General features: G+C 46.2%; 1 protein-coding gene across 5 annotated transcripts in view; it reads left to right on the top strand.

The window, feature by feature from the left end:
- The window catches only part of SIPA1L2 (signal induced proliferation associated 1 like 2), a 249,552-nt gene that overhangs the window by 202,228 nt on the left and 26,554 nt on the right, over window positions 1-20,770 (top strand). For 3 of the 5 annotated variants that reach the window (XM_055588315.1, XM_055588284.1, XM_055588294.1), the window contains exons 13-18: window positions 618-718; window positions 1,075-1,178; window positions 2,764-3,149; window positions 11,378-11,602; window positions 17,657-17,810; window positions 20,014-20,278. In XM_055588315.1, the coding sequence (XP_055444290.1) occupies window positions 618-718; window positions 1,075-1,178; window positions 2,764-3,149; window positions 11,378-11,602; window positions 17,657-17,810; window positions 20,014-20,278 (1,235 nt within the window). The remainder of the gene's footprint in view (window positions 1-617; window positions 719-1,074; window positions 1,179-2,763; window positions 3,150-11,377; window positions 11,603-17,656; window positions 17,811-20,013; window positions 20,279-20,770) is intronic. The other 2 variants (XM_055588324.1, XM_055588305.1) reach the window with 1 other exon arrangement.

Raw genomic sequence — 20,770 nt, 5'->3', positions numbered from 1 at the left:
TTTACCTAAAGAAATCTTTCTCCTTTGAGTTGCATTTTTAAAGTGGATTGGGGAGGCTTTATGTCAATGGAAAAACCATGTCTTGGCTTTTTGTGCAGATCAGGATTTAGAACTGGGATTCTAGAAGAAAGGGTCCCTTGGTAACATGAATAAGTTTTCTGCAGTTTCCTTTGGAAGAGTAAATTGTCCTATTTGGGGATTTTCATAAAACAAAAGTCCAGCCAGATGTAGTCTAGCAGCAAATGGATCTGATTTTCTTTTTCCTTAAAAAATTTGATATGAAGAAGCATCAGTACATGTATTCTGGGCCCAAGAGAAACAGTGACAGCAAAAGCTGCGAGCTCGTGCTCAGTCCATCAGGGACCCCACAGTCCTTTCAGCCCCTGGTGGTGGCCTCCTCCTTTATCTGTAAATGGTGTCATCCAGGTGCCTCTTTGGACCCAGGCATGACAGGAGAGCCCCCAAGTCCAGATGCTTTAAGCTGCTCTGTTGGGCAGGGCTGCGGCAGCAGAGAGTCTCTGACTAGGGATCCCTGGGATGGCCCCTCAGAACCAGCACCCACGGGGGACACTGGCGGGACAGCATGCGGGCAAGTCTCAGCTCTGTGCTCTCTCCAGGTGCCAGTCTCCCCTGCTGCTGGAGCACCAGGGCTCCGGCCCCTTGGAATGTGACGGGGCCAGGGAGCGGGAGGACACCGTGGAAGGAAGCAGACACGCCGGTAATACGGACCCCCGCCCCTCCGCATGTCTCTCTCCTGCCCCTTCCTCCCCCTTCACTGGTTCATTCATCCATTCCCGTCTGGTCAGTGCCATCCTGCCGTGTACAGGGTGGCTGCTGGGCCCCCCAAGGTCATCCGGGATGTGCTCATAGCTGGTGGTGCCTGGGAAACAGACCGTGAGCATCATGGGGTGGTTCTGTCTGCTCTGAGGGCCTCTCTGTGGGTAGGACCAGAAGGTCCTACAACCGCAGTCCTGATCATGGTCACTGAACCATGTGTTTGGCCCCTGAGTTTCTCTGCTCCTTTGTTAACACTAGAAATTAGATCTTTAAGGCTTCTCTTTCTGTGTGTGACAGAAACCAAATGGCACGGCCCACCTTCCAAAGTCCTGAGCTCCTATAAAGAAAGAGGCCTGCAGAAAGATGGAGGTTGCAAGGATTCTCCCAATAAGCTTTCTCACGTGAGTCTTGTCATCATGAACTAATGCTTCTGTTCATCTCAGCACTCGTGATTTATTAGCATTGTTGCCAGGGATTCTCAGTGGCATCAATTATCTCATAAGGGTCTTGGGTGAAGTTAAAAAAAAAAGGTTTTCTTTTTATCTCTCTCTCCTTTTATAAAGAAATACAGAGAAAAGTCATCCAGTGAATTATTGGCAAAGCCAGGATTGTAACCTCAGCCTTTGATCCTTGGTAGTTTTAATCTGTTGACTGTTATCCACCTGTGGACAAAATACAAAATCAGAACCTGTGCAGCAGGGTGTGTGGTGGGTGATGCTGTGCCTGGTGCTGGTCGCTCAGGGAGCCGCTTTAGACGGCACGCAGGACACCGGCAGCAGGCAACCAACAGGCTTCCCGTGGTCCCGCAGTGCCCGTGTGGTTCTGTTTACTTTTTGCAGAAATGAAAAGGAGCCATGTAGGTGACTGTAGCTCAGTGAAATGAAACTACCAGTTAAATGTGCAAACAGGAATTTTAGTTGTTGCCAGATGAAGCCAACCTTATAAAGTAGCTCATTTTTCAAAATTTGCAGACGTCTTATCAGGTCCTGACCCAAGTTGTTCCTTTTCTTCTCCTCCTCCACTTGTCATTGGCCAGCCTCAGAGCTGTTACCTGCAAACATGTGGCCTCCATCTCTCAGCTGTATCCTAACCTTGTCTCCAGCCGGCCTCATGGAGCCAGCTGATGGCACCAGCACAGGGAGAGAGGGGGAGGGGAGGGGTGAACTTGAGAAGATCCACTTGTGATAACAAAGGGCATCGGGATTTGCTTAAGGATCTGATAGGGTGGAGGGAAAGAAGGAAGAAGAGAGGGATGGAGGGAAGAAAGGGAAAACAGAAAGAAGGAAGGGCCAAACCACTTCATCATCAGATGGGACATTTAGTCTGCTCTCTTGGTTTCATCTTCCAGGGACCTCAGTGCACCCCCATGAGCACCCCATCTCATCATCCCCGGGTCTTTCCCGACTGGGGCTCTGGGGGGTGGGTGTGGCTCATGCTTACACAGTGCTTCTGCACATGTGAGCTGGTTGGGTCTGCACAGTAATCCCTGTGCTCAGCGTAATAAGTGCAGACAGGAGCTGAGTGACTGGCCAGGGTCCCCCCACTGAGATTCAAACCTGGGTCTTCTACCCCACACCCAGGACTGGCCCTGTCCCTTGTCACAGGAGCATTCTCTGAAGAAAGGCTGCTTTCCTCCTCTTAATTCCCCATGTACTTCCCCAGCTTCTAGAACCTTCGTTAACTACTTTCCGATTAGTGACAGGGTGGCAATACTTTTGTGTTCATGTACAGATAATTGAACAAAGACTTGAAAAGATACGCATTTAACTTAAGATGAATGATGGGAGGAATTATGACTCAGGGACTTTTGCATGAAACCAGGATGTTTTTGAAAAGTAAATTCTTGCCTTGCTTCTTGCTGACAAGCGAGTAGAAAGGGTTCGGGTGAAATCATCAGGTCTTCGTGAGTCTGGGGAGAATAATCGCCTTCGTGTAGAAGCAAAGTGTGGGGTTTGTCTGAAGCCTCCCTGTTTCTCTCTTCTCAAGATCGGAGATAAAAGCTGCTCCAGCCACTCCAGCAGCAACACGCTCTCCAGCAACACCTCCAGCAACAGCGACGACAAGCACTTTGGGTCTGGGGACCTCATGGATCCCGAGTTGCTGGGGCTGACGTACATCAAGGGGGCCTCCACGGACAGTGGCATCGACACGGCCCCGTGCATGCCCGCTGCAGTCCTGGGCCCCGTGCACCTGGCGGGCAGCCGGTCTCTGGTCCATGGGCGGGCAGAGCAGTGGGCCGACTCCGACATCCCGGGGCCCGACGATGAGCAGGCCAAGATGTATGCGGTCCATGGCTATGCGCCTGGCATCTCCACCAGTGGGGCTGCCGACGGCAGCCTGGGCGACCTCAGTGAGATTTCGTCCCACTCCAGGTAAGGACCTCCCCATGCTGTGACCAGCAGCTAGTCGGGGCACCCTGGGCGCCGTCGTCTGCTGATGGGGTGAGGGCAGGGGCCTGAAATAGGACCAGAAGGTGCCTGAGATCATTGTCACCTGTGGGCCAAACTGCCTGACTTCAGATGGAGGGCTTGTGTCCAGCGGCTCATTTGAAATGTGCATGTGAACAAGTTTGTGATTACATCTTCCTTTCTCTTTAAATTGGAGAGAAAATGAAACAGAGGTGCTCACGGCTGTCATCAGGCCACTCATGTTTCTCTGTCAGTTCAATTTGTTGTCCCTGGGGCTTCCCTGGTGGTTCAGTGGTTAAGACTCCATGCTCTCACTACAGCAGGCATGGGTTCGACCCCTGGTTGGGAAACTAAGATCTCATGTGCCCCCCAAAAAGTGTAAAGTTCAGTTTGTTGTCCCAGATTTTCAGGAGGTGTGGTAACAGCTGGACGGTCCTCAGCTGACGACGGACAGTAACGAGGGGTGGTCTCTGTGTTGTCCACCTGAAAGCCTGTGCCCCATTCTCCTGTTCCACAGGCCGCCTTACACAACTGTGTACTGGAAATGTGTTCAGATTGATGATCCACTTTCTTTTTCAATATAATGACTAAGTTACATTTAAAGGAATTACGTTCTAATTGTAGGTGTTTATATTTTTATGAGTAGTTTTCAATTCCCATATGACAAACGTGTACAGTGACTTTAAAACACATCACTGGTGATTCCTCCCTTCAAAGACCAAGCAAAGAACTGCAATGATACAGGTCTGGCCGTGGCTAGAATTTCCTGCACACCAATGACCCCTGTCATTTTCCTTCTTGTCTGCAAGGCCTTCCCTCCTTCAGCTCTGAGTCATCCTCTAACTTTCCCCCAAGTCTTCCAGCTGCTGGAGGGTAGCCAAATGAACAGTGATAGGACTGTCCCTCCAGGCATCCAGGGCCATGGCCAGTGACGATGCTCAAGGCCGGCATTGGGTTCAACACACGGGCCTCTGTGCTCCTTGGCCCTGCCCTTCACTCCACCTGCTCCTCATCCTCACATGGTCTCTGCTGAGCCTGGAGGGATGAACCGATGGACCGTAGCAAGGCTCGCTGTGACCTCACACAGACATGTGAATTGCATCGGCCATCCTCTCAGTTGAGGCAGAGACCTCATCAGCGGTGCCTTGATTTTCATGACTGATATCATGGGATATGTCTCATCTTGTTGAAAAAAGTTTTAGACTTCTTAGTCCTGGAAATTAACATAAGTTAATTTTTTTACATAAATTGAAAGCACGAAGATGCCTGTACACACACACATGCTCGCTGCTGCCTTCCTGCTTTTCTTTTCCTGTCACTAACATCCTCATCTGTGTCTTAGTAGCACAAATGATCATTTTGTAACCTTCTAATGTTTGTTCAAAGTGTAGAAGATTTGTAAAGTGGCTGGTTTTCTGATAACCTTGCTAGACAAGTATAAATGGCATCACAAACAGAGTTTTGTATTACTGTTGAGGAAAATTTCTGTGAAAACTGCTTTCAGAGCACCTTCATTTATGAGTCGAGTCAGGATATTAACAGGGATTTGAAGCAGGTTTTCTGGAGTACCTTAAGCATCCATTAATGTGATGGGTCAGATGAGTAGAAAGCACTGGGAGGTGCTAGATTGCATTTCTGGTTGATGTTTTTCCTTCCCCACCCCTGCTTTATACTGAACACGTGTACAGTGGTTATAGAAGGGCCATGGCCTGAGTGAGGGTCTTCTTTGCCATCCAGAAGCCTTTTTCTTCCCATTCTTAGTGGACAGTGACTTTAAAGCCACATTTCAATTTCAGTTGCAGGCTTTGGTTCATGTGGAATTTGCCAATAAATTTTAAATCTTTTGAGCACGTCCTCCTCGTGTCTGTCCCCTGCAGAAGGGCTAGAGAAAGCAATAATTTAAATACTCTTAATTTTTCAGTTTTAAATTTTTTTAATGATTTTTAATTTTAAAATGTTTTTAAGTATTTTTAAGTACTATCTATATTAATATTTTATATTTAAAATAAGATTTGAAATGTTGGTACATGGAGGCAAAAGGAACTTGGCTCATTAGAGCATAACGGACCTAGGTACCGCAGCGGTGCGGAGACTTGGCAGATCCAGAAATGCTGGGGCCCAGCCTGGGGCACCCATTCTCCGTGATGATGAGTGTCGTCAGCTGTGCGCTGTCCTCGTCTGCTTGTGTGGTCAGCTCGGAGCTGAGGCCCACCGCCCAGGGTCTCAGCTGTGACCAGGAGTGGTCCAGGGAGTGAAAGAGGAAAGAGGCTCTTAGGGGCTGGCATCGGCACTGAGCATCCTGGCTAGTCACCCCCAGCCCCGCACAGTCTATCTCACCATGTCGCAGCTGCTTCTCAGCACTCCCGCCCTGGGTGATGTCCACCAAATAAAGGAACTGTCTACTTTCAGCTTGTGACAATCCTTTTGTTGTTCGGGGAGCCCCCGTTCGCCTCTGGAGGCCAGAACCGCTGATGGCTGTGGCGTTTCTTGCCCACTGACGTGGCAGCAGATCTTTCCATTCCACAGTGAGCTGGTCTGCGCTCACAGCTTATCCTGTCCCATCCACATTGCCCCCTCCCCAGCTGCAGTCTTCCCTTCACTAAAAAGCCTGGACCTGTCTGCTTCACTTGTACCCGCAGCACTTAGCACAGGCTCTTAAACGTGGTAGGCGTTGCAGTGTTTGTTGAATGCAGGAAGGAAGTCTAAGAAGACGGTTGATAAGCATTTGTTGATTGAGTTAGTAAACCAGTGCCTGGATAGCCTAGGGAAATCGGAGGTGCAGAGGTTAACTGTTCCCAGTGTTAGGAGCCCAGACCTGTATATGGAATACCCTTCATGCTCTGATCCTGGGTTTTCATCACCAACAACTACTACCATCCCCACCAGCCCCACCACACATGCGCATGCTCCGAACAGCCATCCAGGAATAAAGCAAGTGTGAGTTGTGTATGTGGTATTTTTCTGGGATTGTACTGAGAACAGGGAAGAGATTTACAACTCATGAACACAAGCCGCACTGGTGTGAGGGGGGAACAGGGGTGTGGGGTGGGTGTGCAGGAATCACCACCCATTAAGCAGCACCAGCATATTCCCAGCCTGTTCTCTCCTGCTTCTCCGGGCTTCTAATTCAGCAAACCCGTTTGGGTTGGTTTGTTTTTTTTTTCCTGCAAGGGCAGGGCACTTAGATAAGAGCTCAGAATACAAAGCTGTATTCATCTGAGCCTAACCAAGCTTTTGCAAAGTGAAATAAATCAACTGCCAAAAAAACAAGACAAAAAAACCCATGTTCTGTATTCTCCTGTAAATGGCTCATGTGATTATCTGTTGCTTACCCTTATTCATGTCATCACACTCTTAGTACAAAGGATGGGAAGTTGGCAATAAAACTCAAAAAATAATAACTTGAGTCTAGAAGGAAAAGATTCCCCAAAATTTTATTGCTAACAGTCTAGGATGTTTACCAGCTTCAGAGAAAAACAGTGCTACTGCTGCTAAACACAGGTTTTTGCCATATTGCTTGTCAAATGGATTCAATACGTTTGTTCTTAGAGTTTAACTTTAAAATTTCTTACTATTGGGGTCAAAGACATTTTTAATCAAGCCTAAGAATTGATGCTTTTGAACTGTGGTGTTGGAGAAGACTCTTGAGAATCCCTTGGACAGCAAGGAGATCCAACCAGTCCATTCTGAAGGAGGTCAGCCCTGGGATTTCTTTGGAAGGAATGATGCTGAAGCTGAAACTCCAGTACTTTGGCCACCTCATGCGAAGAGTTGACTCATTGGAAAAGACTCTGATGCTGGGAGGGATCGGGGGCAAGAGGAGAAGGGGACGACAGAGGATGAGATGGCTGGATGGCATCACTGACTCGATGGACGTGAGTCTGAGTGAACTCCGGGAGTTCGTGATGGACAGGGAGGCCTGGCGTGCTGCGATTCATGGGGTCACAGAGTCGGACACAACTGAGCGACTGAACTGAACTGAACTGAAGTGAGGAAAATCTGTTTTATAAACAAATGGAAAAACACATCAGGCTTGGATCATACTATTGTTATTCACAACACATTCTCCAAAAGCGTTCCATTTGGTGATTTCAGAAGATAAATTTGGGTGTTCCCTGCAGCGTATTAATTATATTAGACTAGGGATGCCCTGGGCTTCCCAGGCGGCACTAGTGGTAAAGAGCACACCTGTCAGTGCAGGAGACACAAGAGCCACGGCTTCAGTCCCGGGGTCTGGAACATCCCTTGGAGGAAGGCATGGAAATCCGCTCTAGTATTCTTGCCTGGAGGATCCCCGTGGACAAAGGAGGGCTACAGTCCATAGGGTCACCAAGAGTCGGAGATGACTGAAGCGACTTAGCACACATGCATGCATGGATACCCTAGACTTTAACTCTAAAATATCTCAGGGATAATCAAAGGCTTTGAAACGCATGATAACTGAAGGCAATGCACAGTCCTGCCTGGGTTCTGAATGGGGAAACTGAACCCATAAGCCTTGTTGGACAGCTGAGAAATGAGACTATGGAGTGGGTATTAGGTAATAATAGTGCATTAATGCCTGATTTGATTTTCACATTGGTCCTCTGTGGGAGAGTGTCTTTATTATTAGGAAATATGTATGGAAATACAAAAGTATGATGTCATAGAGTCTGCAGCTACTTCTAGATGGTTCAGAGAAAAATGATGCAGCTTTAGCCAGAGAGTAACAACTATTACATCTCGATGATGGGTATCTCCTGTCTTTATACCGTTTCTGTAGATCTGGAGTTTTTCAAAATAAGGTTAGGAGAAAGACATACAGGCCTTCAGAGCCCATTGCCAACAGAAGGAGTTTTCCTGTTGGGGGATTACTAACTGGTGTACACCCAGGAAGTGGAGAGAGTTCATTATAGTAGCACCACCTCTTCAGTTCAGTTCAGCCCCTCAGTCATGTCCAACTCTTTGCAACCCCATGAATCGCAGCACGCCAGGCCTCGCTGTCCATCACCAACTCCTGGAGTTCACTCAGACTCACGTCCATCAAGTCAGTGATGCCATACAGCCATCTCATCCTCTGTCGTGCCCTTCTCCTCCTGCCCCCAGTCCCTCCCAGCATCAGAGTCTTTTCCAATGAGTCAGCTCTTCACATGAGGTGGCCAAAGTACTGGAGTTTCAGCTTCAGCATCATTCCCTCCAAAGAAATCCCAGGGCTGATATCCTTCAGAATGGACTGGTTGGATCTCCTTGCAGTCCAAGGGACTCTCAAGAGTCTTCTCCAACACCACAGTTCAAAAGCATCAATTCTTCAGTGCTCAGCCTTCTTCACAGTCCAACTCTCACATCCATACATGACCACAGGAAAAACCATAGCCTTGACTGGATGGACCTTTGTTGGCAAAGTAATGTCTCTGCTTTTGAATATGCTATCTAGGTTGGTCGTAACTTTTCCAAGGAGTAAGCGTCTTTTAATTTCATGGCTGCAGTCACCATCTGCAGTGATTTTGGAGCCCAGAAAAATAAAGTCTGACACTGTTTCCACTGTTTCCCCATCTATTTCCCATGAAGTGGTGGGACCAGATGCCATGATCTTAGTTTTCTGAATGTTGAGCTTTAAGCCAACTTTTTCACTCTCCACTTTCACTTTCATCAAGAGGCTTTTTAGTTCCTCTTCACTTTCTGCCATAAGGGTGGTGTCATCTGCATATCTGAGGTTATTGATATTTCTCCCAGGAATCTTGATTCCAGCTTGTGTTTCTTCCAGTCCAGCGTTTCTCATGATGTACTCTGCATATAAGTTAAATAAGCAGGTGACAGTATACAAACTTCCTTGCCTGTTCCTTAGGTTACCTTGGGTCAGGGGACGGCAGTACAACATCTTTCCCAGGGCACAGACCTGGACCCCAAATTGAGGGAGCCTCGGGGGCTTCCCTTGTAGCTCAGGTGGTAAAGAATCTGCCTGCAATGCAGGAGACCTGGGTTCGATTCCTGGGTCAGGAAGATCCCCTGGAGGAGGAAATGGCAACCCACTCCAGTATTCTTGCCTGGAGAATCCCATGGACAGAGGAACCTGGCAGACTGTAATCCATGGAGTCACAAAGAGTTGGAGACGACTGAGCGACTAAACCACCACCGCCGCCGCCACCTTCCTACTAAGGGACGCCAGACTTACCCCAGGAACAAGTGATTCAGAGGAGCAAATAGATGCAGTGTTTTATTTGTTTTGTTTTGTGTGATAATTTTTCAAATGCCACCATGTCTCCAACATACAAAGACCCAAAGATGGGTTATTTTATTGTGTTTTGTTTTACCTTCAGAGCCTTTATAAAAAGTCCATTTCAAAATCATTTTTAATATTAGACTTTTTTTTTAGCTTCTGCCATTGAATGATGCTTGCTTTGTATACAGGTTTGATTTCAGAATAAGATTTTATTTTATCTAGGGGCTATCATGTGAGGAACCCTGTGGTAAATTCTCCCAATGGCAAGAACTTGTGAATAATTCTTTGATGCACCACTCTAAAAAGCAAATTATCGGTATTTACTTCACTAATATTAATTCAGAAAAATCGAGAGTATTTATCAGGTTTTTTTGTTTGTTTTGTTTTGCTTTTAAAGTTTTTATTTTTTTGATGTGGACCATTTAAAAAGTTTTTATTGAATTTGCTACAATATTGCTTCTATCTTATGTTTTGTCTTCTTGGCCCCAAGACGTGTGAGATCATAGCACCCCAGCCAGGAATCAACCCACACCCCCTGCATTGGAAGGTGAAGTCTCAACCACTGGGCAGCCCTTGTATGCGTTTTACAGATCAGAAAGCTGCGCTTAGTAAACGAGTCCAGGGTCCCCCTGCTGTGACAGCAGTCTGGCTCCAGAGCCCTTGAGGCACACCTGTGTGTCAGGGTTTCTGAAAGCGATGCTCACCTGCCTTCCCAAACTCTGATGTTAGAACTGTAACTGAAACATTCACGACTTCATAAAATGATTCCTGATCTCTGTTCTTACTTATTTTTCATAAAACATTAGAATCTTGATTTTCCTGAATTTAAAAAAAAAAGATCTTTAGGTTTTTATATGTCTAGGGATGGTCATACAGCCCATGGGAGTCATTAGTCCTTCTGGCTTCAGCTGACCTTTAAGTTGTTTTTAGGGATTTTGTCTTTTGAATATTATTTCATATCACATAGTAATACAGCAAGCATCCATATACCCACACTGGATTGAGGAATCAACTCTACTGTGTCAGGATCCCCGAGTATTGTCCAGTCACAAGCCCTTCTCTTCCCCCTCAAGGTGGCCCCTGGCCTAGCTTTGGCAATGACCATCCCCCTCGCTTTTCTCTACATTTCACTACGGATTCGTACATTCCTGAACAACATATCCTTCAGTTTCACCTGTTTATGAACTCGCTTTAAAAATGGAGCCATGCTTGATCCTTTCTGTGTGACCTGCTCCTTTTTCCTCTTTGTTTGGGAAGTTCACCCCAATTGTCCACAGCCTCTGCCCACTCCTTCCTGGTGTTTTCCTGGAGTTTTTCGTTTCCTCACCCATGTTTGCTAATTGACCCTCCATTCACTGCTGATGCCTCCATGGGGGAGCTGTTCGAATCAGTTCTTCTGTCAGCTCTTCTGTTGCCTGTTTCCAACCACACCCATGCAGAAGATTGGCCCGGGTGTGCGCTTAGGAGAAGAATTGCTGGCTCATAGGCTATGCAGCTGCCCACCTTTACAGGTAATGCCTAGACTGCTTTCCAAACTGTCTGCACACTCTCACTCCCACCAGCAGTGGGAGGAGTCACTGCCCCACATCCTGGTGAACGCTGGGCGCTCATCATCAGACTGTCCCGTTTTTGCCAATCTGGACAACATGCCTGATACTCTGCTATGGTTTGCATGGGCATTTCCCTGGGTTGAGCCCCTTCTCTTATGTTTATTTACCATTGGAGTTTCTTTTCTTTGGAGGCATTAGTGTGGTGCCCATTTTTCTATTAGATTTCTCCTAATTGTGCTTTGACCATCCTTCTGGCCACAGGCGTATAGCTTTGCACATGAACATCCTCAGCCTGTGGAAAGAAAGGCTCAGCAGAGAGACAGCCACCTCTGGCCAGTTTTGCTCACAGAGGCCAGGAGTCAAGCATGGTGGCTCCAAGGTTGGTAATGTGCCCACTGCTGAGATCTGATCGTATCACAGCTTCTGTCTGTCTGTTTCCCCAGTGGCTCACACCATTCAGGAAGCCCCTCGGCTCACTGTTCAAAAAGTAGCGGGTCTCTGGATACATCCAAAGTCTACATCGTGTCTCACGGCAGCGGTCAACAGGCCCCAGGGTCCATGTCCAAGCCCTACCACAGGCAGGGGGCAGTGAACAAATACATCATCGGCTGGAAGAAATCGGAAGACAGCCCACCACCTGAGGAGCCTGAAGTGGCTGAGTGTCAGGGGTAAGGTGGTATCTGGTGGCAGCCTTGGGTGTCTGGGGTGTGGACTAAGCTCATGTATTTTTTCCCCAGTAGAAACAAATCTTCTCAAACAGAATAATTGAGAAACGTCTTTGTAAAACTCTTTAAATGTTGGCATTTATGTTTGCCTTGAAAAGTCCTCTCTTTCCTTGATATTCTAATGTAACTTTAAAACAGATCTCTATTCCTTGTTTTTATATTCAAAAAGCTGTCTGCAATAGAAAAATCAGGGTTGTGTGCTAGTGATGGTGTGAGTATGCTTGCTAAATCGTTTCAGTCGTGTCTGACTCTTTTGTGACCCCATGGACTGCAGTCTGCCAGGCTACTCTGTCCATGGGATTCCCCAGGCAAGAATACTGGAGTTGGTTGCCTTGCCCTTCTCCAGGGATTCTTCCCAACCCAGGGACTGAACTCAGGTCTCCTGCATTGCAGGCAGGTTCTTTACCGTCTGAGCCACCAGAGAAGCCCATGGTGTGAGTATAGATCCTGTAAATAACTAAGGTCAAGGACAGTGTGAATTCCCACAAAGCCTGTGTGTTTCCTAAAGGTGTTGTGTGATAGCACAAAAGAAAAAAATCCCACCTAATTTTTTAAAAGTTAATTAATTGATTGATTGATTTGGCTGCATCAGGTCTTAGCTGAGCACTCGGGATCTTTCGTTGAGGCGCATGGGCTCTCTAGTTGCAGCTGCAGGGTCAGTATTTGCTGCCCTCAGGCTTAGTTGCCCTGAGGCATGTGGGATCTTAGTTTCCCAGTCAGGGATAGAACCCATGGCCCCTGAATTGCAAGGTGCATTCTTAACCACTGGCCTTCCAGAAAAGTCTCTATTCCCCCGAATTTTAACTTTGATTTCCCTTTCAGTTGTCACATTTGTAGGGGCAAGGAGGGAGGGATGTTTTGTATCTGTTGGAAAAAAGAAAAGATAAAAAATACTAATAACCAGTTCCGTAACACAGGTGAAAACTTCCATGTCTTTGAAGAGACAAAGCAATTTTGAGAATGCAAGTCAAGGCTGGTCAGGGCCATTTATAGCAGCTGGTGATTTGCTTATTCTTTGACATGAAAAAAGTGAAAGTTGCCCAGTCGTGTCCAACTCCTTGGGACCCCATGGACTATATAGTCCATGGAATTCTTCAGTCCAGAATACTGGAGTGGGTAGCCTTTCCCTTCTCCAGGGGATCTTCGAACCCAGGTCTCCCACGTTGCAGGCAGAGTCTTTACCAGCTAAGCCACAAGGGAAGCCCAAGAACACTGGAGTGGGTAGCCTATCCCTTCTCCATTGGATCTTCCCAGCCCAGGAATCGAACCAGGGTCTGCTGCATTGCAGGTGGATTCTTTATCAACTGAGCTATCAGGGAAGAGGAACCAGAGATCAAATTGCCAACATCTGCTGGATCATGGAAAAAGCAAGAGAGTTCCAGAAAAACATCTATTGCTGCTTTATTGACTATGCCAAAGCCTTTGACTGTGTGGATCACAATAAACTGTGGAAAATTCTGAAAGAGATGGGAATACCAGACCACCTGACCTGCCTCTTGAGAAACCTGTATGCAGGTCAGGAAGCAACAGTTAGAACTGGACATGGAACAACAGACAGGTTCCAAATAGGAAAAGGAGTACGTCAAGGCTGTATATTGTCACCCTGTTTATTTAACTTATATGCAGACTACATCATGATAAACGCTGGACTGGAAGAAACACAAGCTGGAATCAGGATTGCCGGGAGAAATATCAATAACCTCAGATATGCAGATGACACCACCCTTATGGCAGAAAGTGAAGAGGAACTAAAAAGCCTCTTGATGAAAGTGAAAGTGGAGAGTGAAAAAGTTGGCTTAAAGCTCAACATTCAGAAAACGAAGATCATGGCATCCAGTCCCATCACTTCATGGAAAATAGATGGGGAAACAGTGGAAACAGTGTCAGACTTTATTTTTCTGGGCTCCAAAATCACTGCAGATGGTGACTGCAGCCATGAAATTAAAAGACGCTTACTCCTTGGAAGGAAAGTTATGGCCAACCTAGATAGCATATTCAAAAGCAGAGACATTACTTTGCCAACAAAGGTCCGTCTAGTCAAGGCTATGGTTTTTCCTGTAGTCATGTATGGATGTGAGAGTTGGACTGTGAAGAATTGATGCTTTTGAACTGTGGTGTTGGAGAAGACTCTTGAGAGTCCCTTGGACTGCAAGGAGATCCAACCAGTCTATTCTGAAGGAGATCAGCCCTGGGATTTCTTTGGAAGGAATGATGCTAAAGCTGAAACTCCAGTACTTTGGCCACCTCACGCGAAGTGTTGACTCATTGGAAAAGACTCTGATGCTGAGAGGGATTGGGGGTAGGAGGAGAAGGGGACGACAGAAGATGAGATGGCTGGATGGCATCACTGATTCAATGGACATGAGTCTGAGTGAACTCCAGGATTTGGTGATGGACAGGGAGGCCTGGCGTGCTGCAATTCATGGGGTTGAAACGAGTCAGACATGACTGAGCGACTGATCTGATCTGATCTGATCAGGGAAGCTCACATTTTTTAAGGACAACCTTAAAAATTAACCTTCACATGCAGTAAATGATGACATCAGTCTTTTGCTGTGTCTGCTTGTGCCATCAGTGTGCATGGTGCACGAGAGCTACAGCTATCTTCAGAGAGCTCTTCTAGATCTTAAGTTTAGTCCGTGAGCTAGGATCACTTTTTCCCTTAAGAAATGACCCCACTTTTAAAATATGTCTAGCATGATATTGCCTTCTAAATTAAAATTAATTTTAATGCTAAACTTGAACATAGTTCAAGTCCCTGGTGGTCCAGAAGGTAAGATTCCATGCTACCAATGCAAGAGGCACAGGTTTGATCCCTGGTTGGACAATCCCACATGCCATGCATCAAAATATAGATAAATAAGTAAAAGATCATCATATCACTCATTTTTTAAAAAATAATAGGAATTTAAAATGAAAATTGAGTATGTAGTCTTTTTTTTTTTTTTTTTTTTTTCAGAAAAAACCCATCATGCCAGTAATTGCAAAGAAGTTGTTTAGAAAGAAATTTTTTAGAGATAACCACATTTTATGAACACGTGTTCCTGGGGTCACATTGGTACTTCTGTCTGATAGTCTTCCGGTGCTTCACAGGGGTCTGTTCTGAGGCTCCTGTGTTCCACCAGTTATTTGTAGAAGTGCTCTGCACATCATTGAGAGGCTGTATCTTATCTAAGGCTCCTTGAAGAGCTAGGAAAGGGTGAAGGAACCCACTTGGACATTTCTCACTAGAGAGCCTCAGCATTGGTGCATTGTAACACTCGTTTAGCAACACTGACTTCATAAAAGAGAGCCAGCATGGGGAGTATTATGAGTAAGGGGTTCGTGTCTCTGGAGGGCAGAGGGGTTGTTTCCCCTCATCACACCAGCTGCATGCTGGGACTCGAACCCAGGCCTCCCCAAGGCTCTTCTCACGGGCCCTGCTCATCCTGTCAGATGTACCGTCCATCTCACGCAGACGTGGTAATGTATCATGACTGTGGTCCTCGAGGACTTGCCAACTGTATTGAGATTTGTCAAAATAATGTGTTACCAAATCGCTGAAAGATATACTTTAAAAAAGATCAGCCAGCATCACGTGTGTCCCACTGAGAACTAGCAAATATTCGTGTCTCAGTGTACACAAAATATAAACCAGTTGTGCCCCCCTGAAGTTTCTCATGATGCAGAAATTGCCCATAAAGTTATATCCTGGGGCTTCCCTGGTGGCTCAGTGGTAAACAACACACCTACCAATGCAGGATACACAGGAAATGCAGGTTCAATTCCTGGGTTGGCAAGATCTCCTAGAGAAGGAAATAGCAACCCACTCCAGTATTCTTGCCTGGAGAATCCCACAGACAGAGGAGCCCAGCGGGCTATAGTCCATAGGGTCACAAAAGAGTTGGACGTGACTTAGCAACTAAATAACAAAGTCATATTACAGGTAGACCCTTGTTGATCATTTTTGTTAATATGGCACCCCACTCCAGTACTCTTGCCTGGAAAATCCCATGGACGGAGGAGCCTGGTGGGCTGCAGTCCATGGGGTTGCTAGGAGTTGGACACGACTGAGCGACTTCACTTTCACTTTTCACTTTCATGCATTGGAGGAGGAAACGGCAACCCACTCCAGTGTTCTTGCCTGGAGAATCCCAGGGACGGCGGGGCCTGGTGGACTGCCGTCTATGGGGTCGCACAGAGTCGGACTGAAGCGACTTAGCGGCAGCAGCATGTTTTAAAGTGCAGCAAACAAGAGCTGCTTCCTGGCTCATTATTAAGCAGCTGTGAATGTGTGCCTTGAGGACAGTGCAGTTCATACCATCTGCAGACCCTCAGTGTCCCGAGAATACTCTAGATACATGGTAGTGGTCACCAGCATGCTGGGTTTACCCACATGGAGAATTGCACTAGGCATCAGAGATACAAAGCTAATTACGTCCGACGTCCCGTTTTCAAGAATACCCCATCTCAGGGAGGAGAGAAAGTGTAGCAGTTACTAACCGCGGTATTTTATAGGCAGTTCACAGATGTATTATTTCACTGCACCACCTGGGAAGCCCACTCACTGACATATTGTTTGGTAATTTTAATAAAGTCACTTAAGTTAGCAGAAAACGCTAGCAATTTTATTCAAAAACATAGGGAAACTGGGATAGTACATATATCAGCACCTCTAGGTATTACGTTTTCATTTAGCAGTTACTGGTAAGACCTGGTTTGGGTTTTTCTCCCCTGTGTCTTTCCCAGAGTAAATAGGGCCTGGAGCTCTTGCATGCCTCCACCCCAAATCTCAGGGCCCACAGCTGCGCGTATCTGAAGCCCTCTTCACAAAAACTCCAGGGTCTGTTTTCCCACATGGCTTTTGTGCAGAACCCCCATCCCCCTGGGTCTTGGGTTCTTTTTTAGCTCCATCTTCATGCCCTGCCATCCTGCAAGCCAACCAGATCTTCAGTCACATTTAGAGATTTTTACAGTTTCTGCCCCAGTCGCTATATTCACGTCATCAGCATTGCTGGTGCTTCCAGAGCCAAAACGTTTGGGACACGGCACCTAACTGGAGAACCAAGCAAGAGCTGTAGCAATTTCAGATAAATAGTTCTTAATTTTGAGCATGTCTGTGTGTTTCATATCCTGATAACTTCTCAGCAAGCCATTCCCCTGTGATGCAATAGCCTTGCTTTAGAAAGAGGGTCACCTCTGTGACACAAGACGGTGACACAGGTCATCCTCTGTGGCCTGCCTCCCTGGACCATCATCCCATTTCTGGGTCACGTGGCCCATCCATCTCTGCTGACAGTCCAGCCCCTGGTTCTATACTCACCATGTCTTCAGCAATGCTTCAGACCAAAGCTTTTAAAAAATAACTCCCCGGTTTTCTCCCTGGAAAAGCAGCAAAAACAGTAATTCAGCTAGATAGTTTTTTGTTGTCCATAAATACATTTCTATACACTGATAAGGGAGACAGCTTCTTTACTTATTGAATCGGCTCTGTGAAGTTGCTGATAATAAAAATGCTTGGCATGTGCCCAGATCGATTGCTCTTCAGTGTCAAGTTCCCCAGAGTCCTGCGCTCTGTGTTGCTGGATGGGCGGTGGGGTGTGTTTGTCCAGCCACAAGAGAAAGGCTCTCTCAATTTCCTGAGAAGCACCAGGCTTCCTTCAAAGAACACAGGATAATCTCTGATGAATTATTGAAACTGTGTTTTCTGATACAGATTAGGAAAGGGAACACACAGCCTTGTTTGAAAAGTTGACTCTGTTTTCTCATTCAGGGCTTTGGGGATCTGATTTGTCTCTGAATTATTCAGAACCCTAACTCTGCTGTTGAGCTCATTTCATACATGTGAGATAGCATGGGGATCCAGAGGAGATGTGGCTAAAGTGAACTCGCTCAATAATTAAGAGCTGGGTGTGTGTGTGTGTGTGAATGTGGTGGTTGAAGGTGGAGACTGGATTTTAGTTCGTAAGGGTGCAGGCGCTTTACATATGCCGATGACCCATCTTAATTTCCTCCCAGGCTGTACAGTGAGATGGACCTGCTGTCCTCGGCAGCTCAGCAGCAAGCAGTGGTGGGAGATGCTGTCTCAGAAACTCAGCACGTGCTCTCGAAAGAAGACTTTCTGAAACTGATGCTTCCCGACAGCCCCTCGGTGGAGGAGGGGAGGAGGAAGGTCAGTGACTTCTGTGTAGCTTTGAAGTTACCAGAAACACTAAGGAAACGCCTAAAGAGACGCCAGGACTCCCAGGGCCATTTTCACACTGTTATTCCACCAGGAAGCGGAGTAAGGCTGAGAGAGGTCAGGAAGGGAGACTTCTGGATGGATAGAGGGAGCTCCAAGCAGACAGGCATGGCCTCACCTCTTAGCTGCGAGGACAGTCGGCCATGTGGTGTGTCTTTTTTCATTTTTGTTTTTCCTTTTCACCATGTGATTTTGTACATTGGCTCTGTGATTTGCTTTTTTATTTTTTAGCCATGTGATTTTGTACATGTGACTTAACTTCTTGGCCTAGTGTCGTCCTCTGCAAAAAGGAGGCAATGATAAGTGTACTGCAGAATTTACAGGCTTATAGCGGACATAAGAACCAGCCTCGCACGGGACCCGTCCATGACGGGTAGTCAGAAACAGGAGCTGTTAAAACTCACACCGCCTGACTTTTTTGCCCCAGAACTGTACCAAGGGCAGGTTCTCTAAGCCATCCTGCTGCGTTTTCATCCTGTCCCACAAATGGGCAGGAGTTACGTACTCTGCCGCCTGTTGCTACCATCAGATTACTTATTGTCCTTATTCGTTTTAGCATTATTATTAATTGTTACAGTCTCTCAAGCCACTTTGTTAATGTGTAGAAGGTATGATAAGGAACTCACAGGTAATCTAGCCCAATCTCCTCTTTTGGCAAGTAACTGAGGGCCCGAATGGTGATATGTGACGTGCCCGTAAGTATTTGGCGGCAGTCAGCGATGGAGTGCAGCCTTCTCCCTGCTAATTCAGCACTCTCTTGTCCAAATGAAAAGAAAAAAGTCAGGCATTGCCATCCTGACTGTGATCAGGATAAACAGCAAGTCTTGGTGCTCCCCTATCTTCCCTATAATAAAACAATGCTGCAATTAACCTAATTGTGTTCTGAGAGTAACAGTCTAATGAGATGCTACCTCAAAGCTGCTTTAATCTAATGGGTCTGTAATCAGTTCTGAAGAGCCTGCTGGTCGTGTGTGAAGAGGGAATCCCAGCAGAATTCAACAGGATGAGTCTTTTTTTCTTTTTTTTTAACTTGTATCTAATCATGTATATGGTACTGTATGAGCTTGGGTGCAGGCTGTTGTACCAAAAATGCAAATGCCTTTTCTTTTAATAGGAACGAACTTCTCCTTGACATTTTTTTTTTTCTTCTAAGACAAACTGCCTTCTTTTCATGGTGTAAACTTTGTAGTTCATACACACTCTGGTTCCCATTCATCAGTTGGACAGCGTCGACAGAATGGAAGGAACACATACAATAGAAATATTTTTAGCCTTGTGGCTGCATTGACAAGCGTAAATAGCCGTTTCTATATTTGCTTGATGCAAACTTTCTGGCTTTTACTAGTATTGATGCAAAAGGAATAAGGAATGTGCTTCAGAATATGAGTTAGAAACTCAGATTTGATTAAATTTTTCTTGAGTTTTTGACTGCTTGCTTTGCTAGTATGAATTTTCCTTACTCCATCTATGATTTAACAATACTTTTAATGGTTTCTGTAAATGTGATTATGATTGATTACTATAACTCAATTTTCAATAACAGTAATAAACTTTTATGAGTGTTTCTTTAAAGTGCATAGACAATAAGATTTTCCTGGACTGATACTGTCTTTCTTGAACCTGTTTATTCAACGTAGAAAGCTGCTCTGCTCAAAAAATTGATGTTATTATCTAGATTAGATTGAAGCTCACATGTAGGTGATTGGTACAGAAATCACCTAATATTAAAATGCAGTCATTTCTAATTAAAATCAAGCCAGCAGTCGGTGTGGTTTCAAATAACTATTGCCTTGAATGGCAACCTTCTGTATTTCCAGAAGCTGCCGTGGCTATATGGTTATGGAGCTGCCATTTAACATTTCAGAATTAATAAAGCTGTGCATGTCTAATTCCTGGTAATATTTCACAGAACGTCAGAGGAGGAAAACATTCAAATCCAATAACTGCAGGAAGCCTTTGTTTGCTTCTGTGATCCAAGTGCCTGGTGTAACATCGCTGAGCTGCAGCCCTGCGCCTTCCTGGGGACAGCTCAGAGATGCCCACAGGGCAGGTTTGGGACCCACCCGAGTAGATGAGCTCCACGCGTCCAGCTTTCTGATGTCTGTTCTCCTCTCTCCCCCATGTGAACCCCTAGTTCTCGTTCTATGGGAACCTGTCTCCACGGCGCTCACTGTACCGCACCCTCTCGGACGAGAGCATCTGCAGCCACCGCAGGGGCTCTTCCTTTGGCAGCTCCCGCAGTTCCATCCTCGACCAGGCACTGCCCAACGATATCCTGTTCAGCACCACCCCTCCCTACCACAGCACCCTGCCACCCCGGACCCAGCCTGTGCCCAGTGTGGGGAGCCTACGCAGTGAGTGCCCAGGGCGGACCACGCCAGCCTCAAGGGCTCTCTGGGGTGGGTCTCTTACAGAGGCTGGGGGAACTTGCTTATTCTTTAATCTATATATATCATTTCGTTGGGTGTTTGGGTTTTTTTAGTAATTTTTAAAGGTGAAAAGACCCTGATGCTGGGAAAGATTGAGTGCAGGAGGAGAAGGGGACGACAGAGAATGAGATGGTTGGATGGCATCACCAACTCAATGGACATGGGTTTGGGTAGACTCTGGGAGTTGGTGATGGACAGGGAGGCCTGGCGTGCTGCAGTCCATGGGGTTGCAAAGAGTCGGAAACGACTGAACGACTGAACTGAACTGAACTGAACTGAAACGTGATAAAGCCCCAAAGTGGACTTTTTTCAAAAGTTAAGCACTACTGCCAATTTTGCAGAAAATTGAAAATCCCACATTAAACATTTTTATTAAGGAAAAAACTAACCTCTCTACTATAACTGGGCTATTATGTCTATAAAGAAAAAATGTCTAAAACTCGATTTTATGAAGAAAAAATG

The sequence above is a fragment of the Bubalus kerabau genome, chromosome 1 (genome assembly GCF_029407905.1).
Source record: "Bubalus kerabau isolate K-KA32 ecotype Philippines breed swamp buffalo chromosome 1, PCC_UOA_SB_1v2, whole genome shotgun sequence".
Classification (NCBI taxonomy): Eukaryota; Metazoa; Chordata; class Mammalia; order Artiodactyla; family Bovidae; genus Bubalus; species Bubalus kerabau.
Note: the sequence above shows the minus strand (reverse complement) of the source record. Positions and strands in the feature narration are given on the sequence as shown.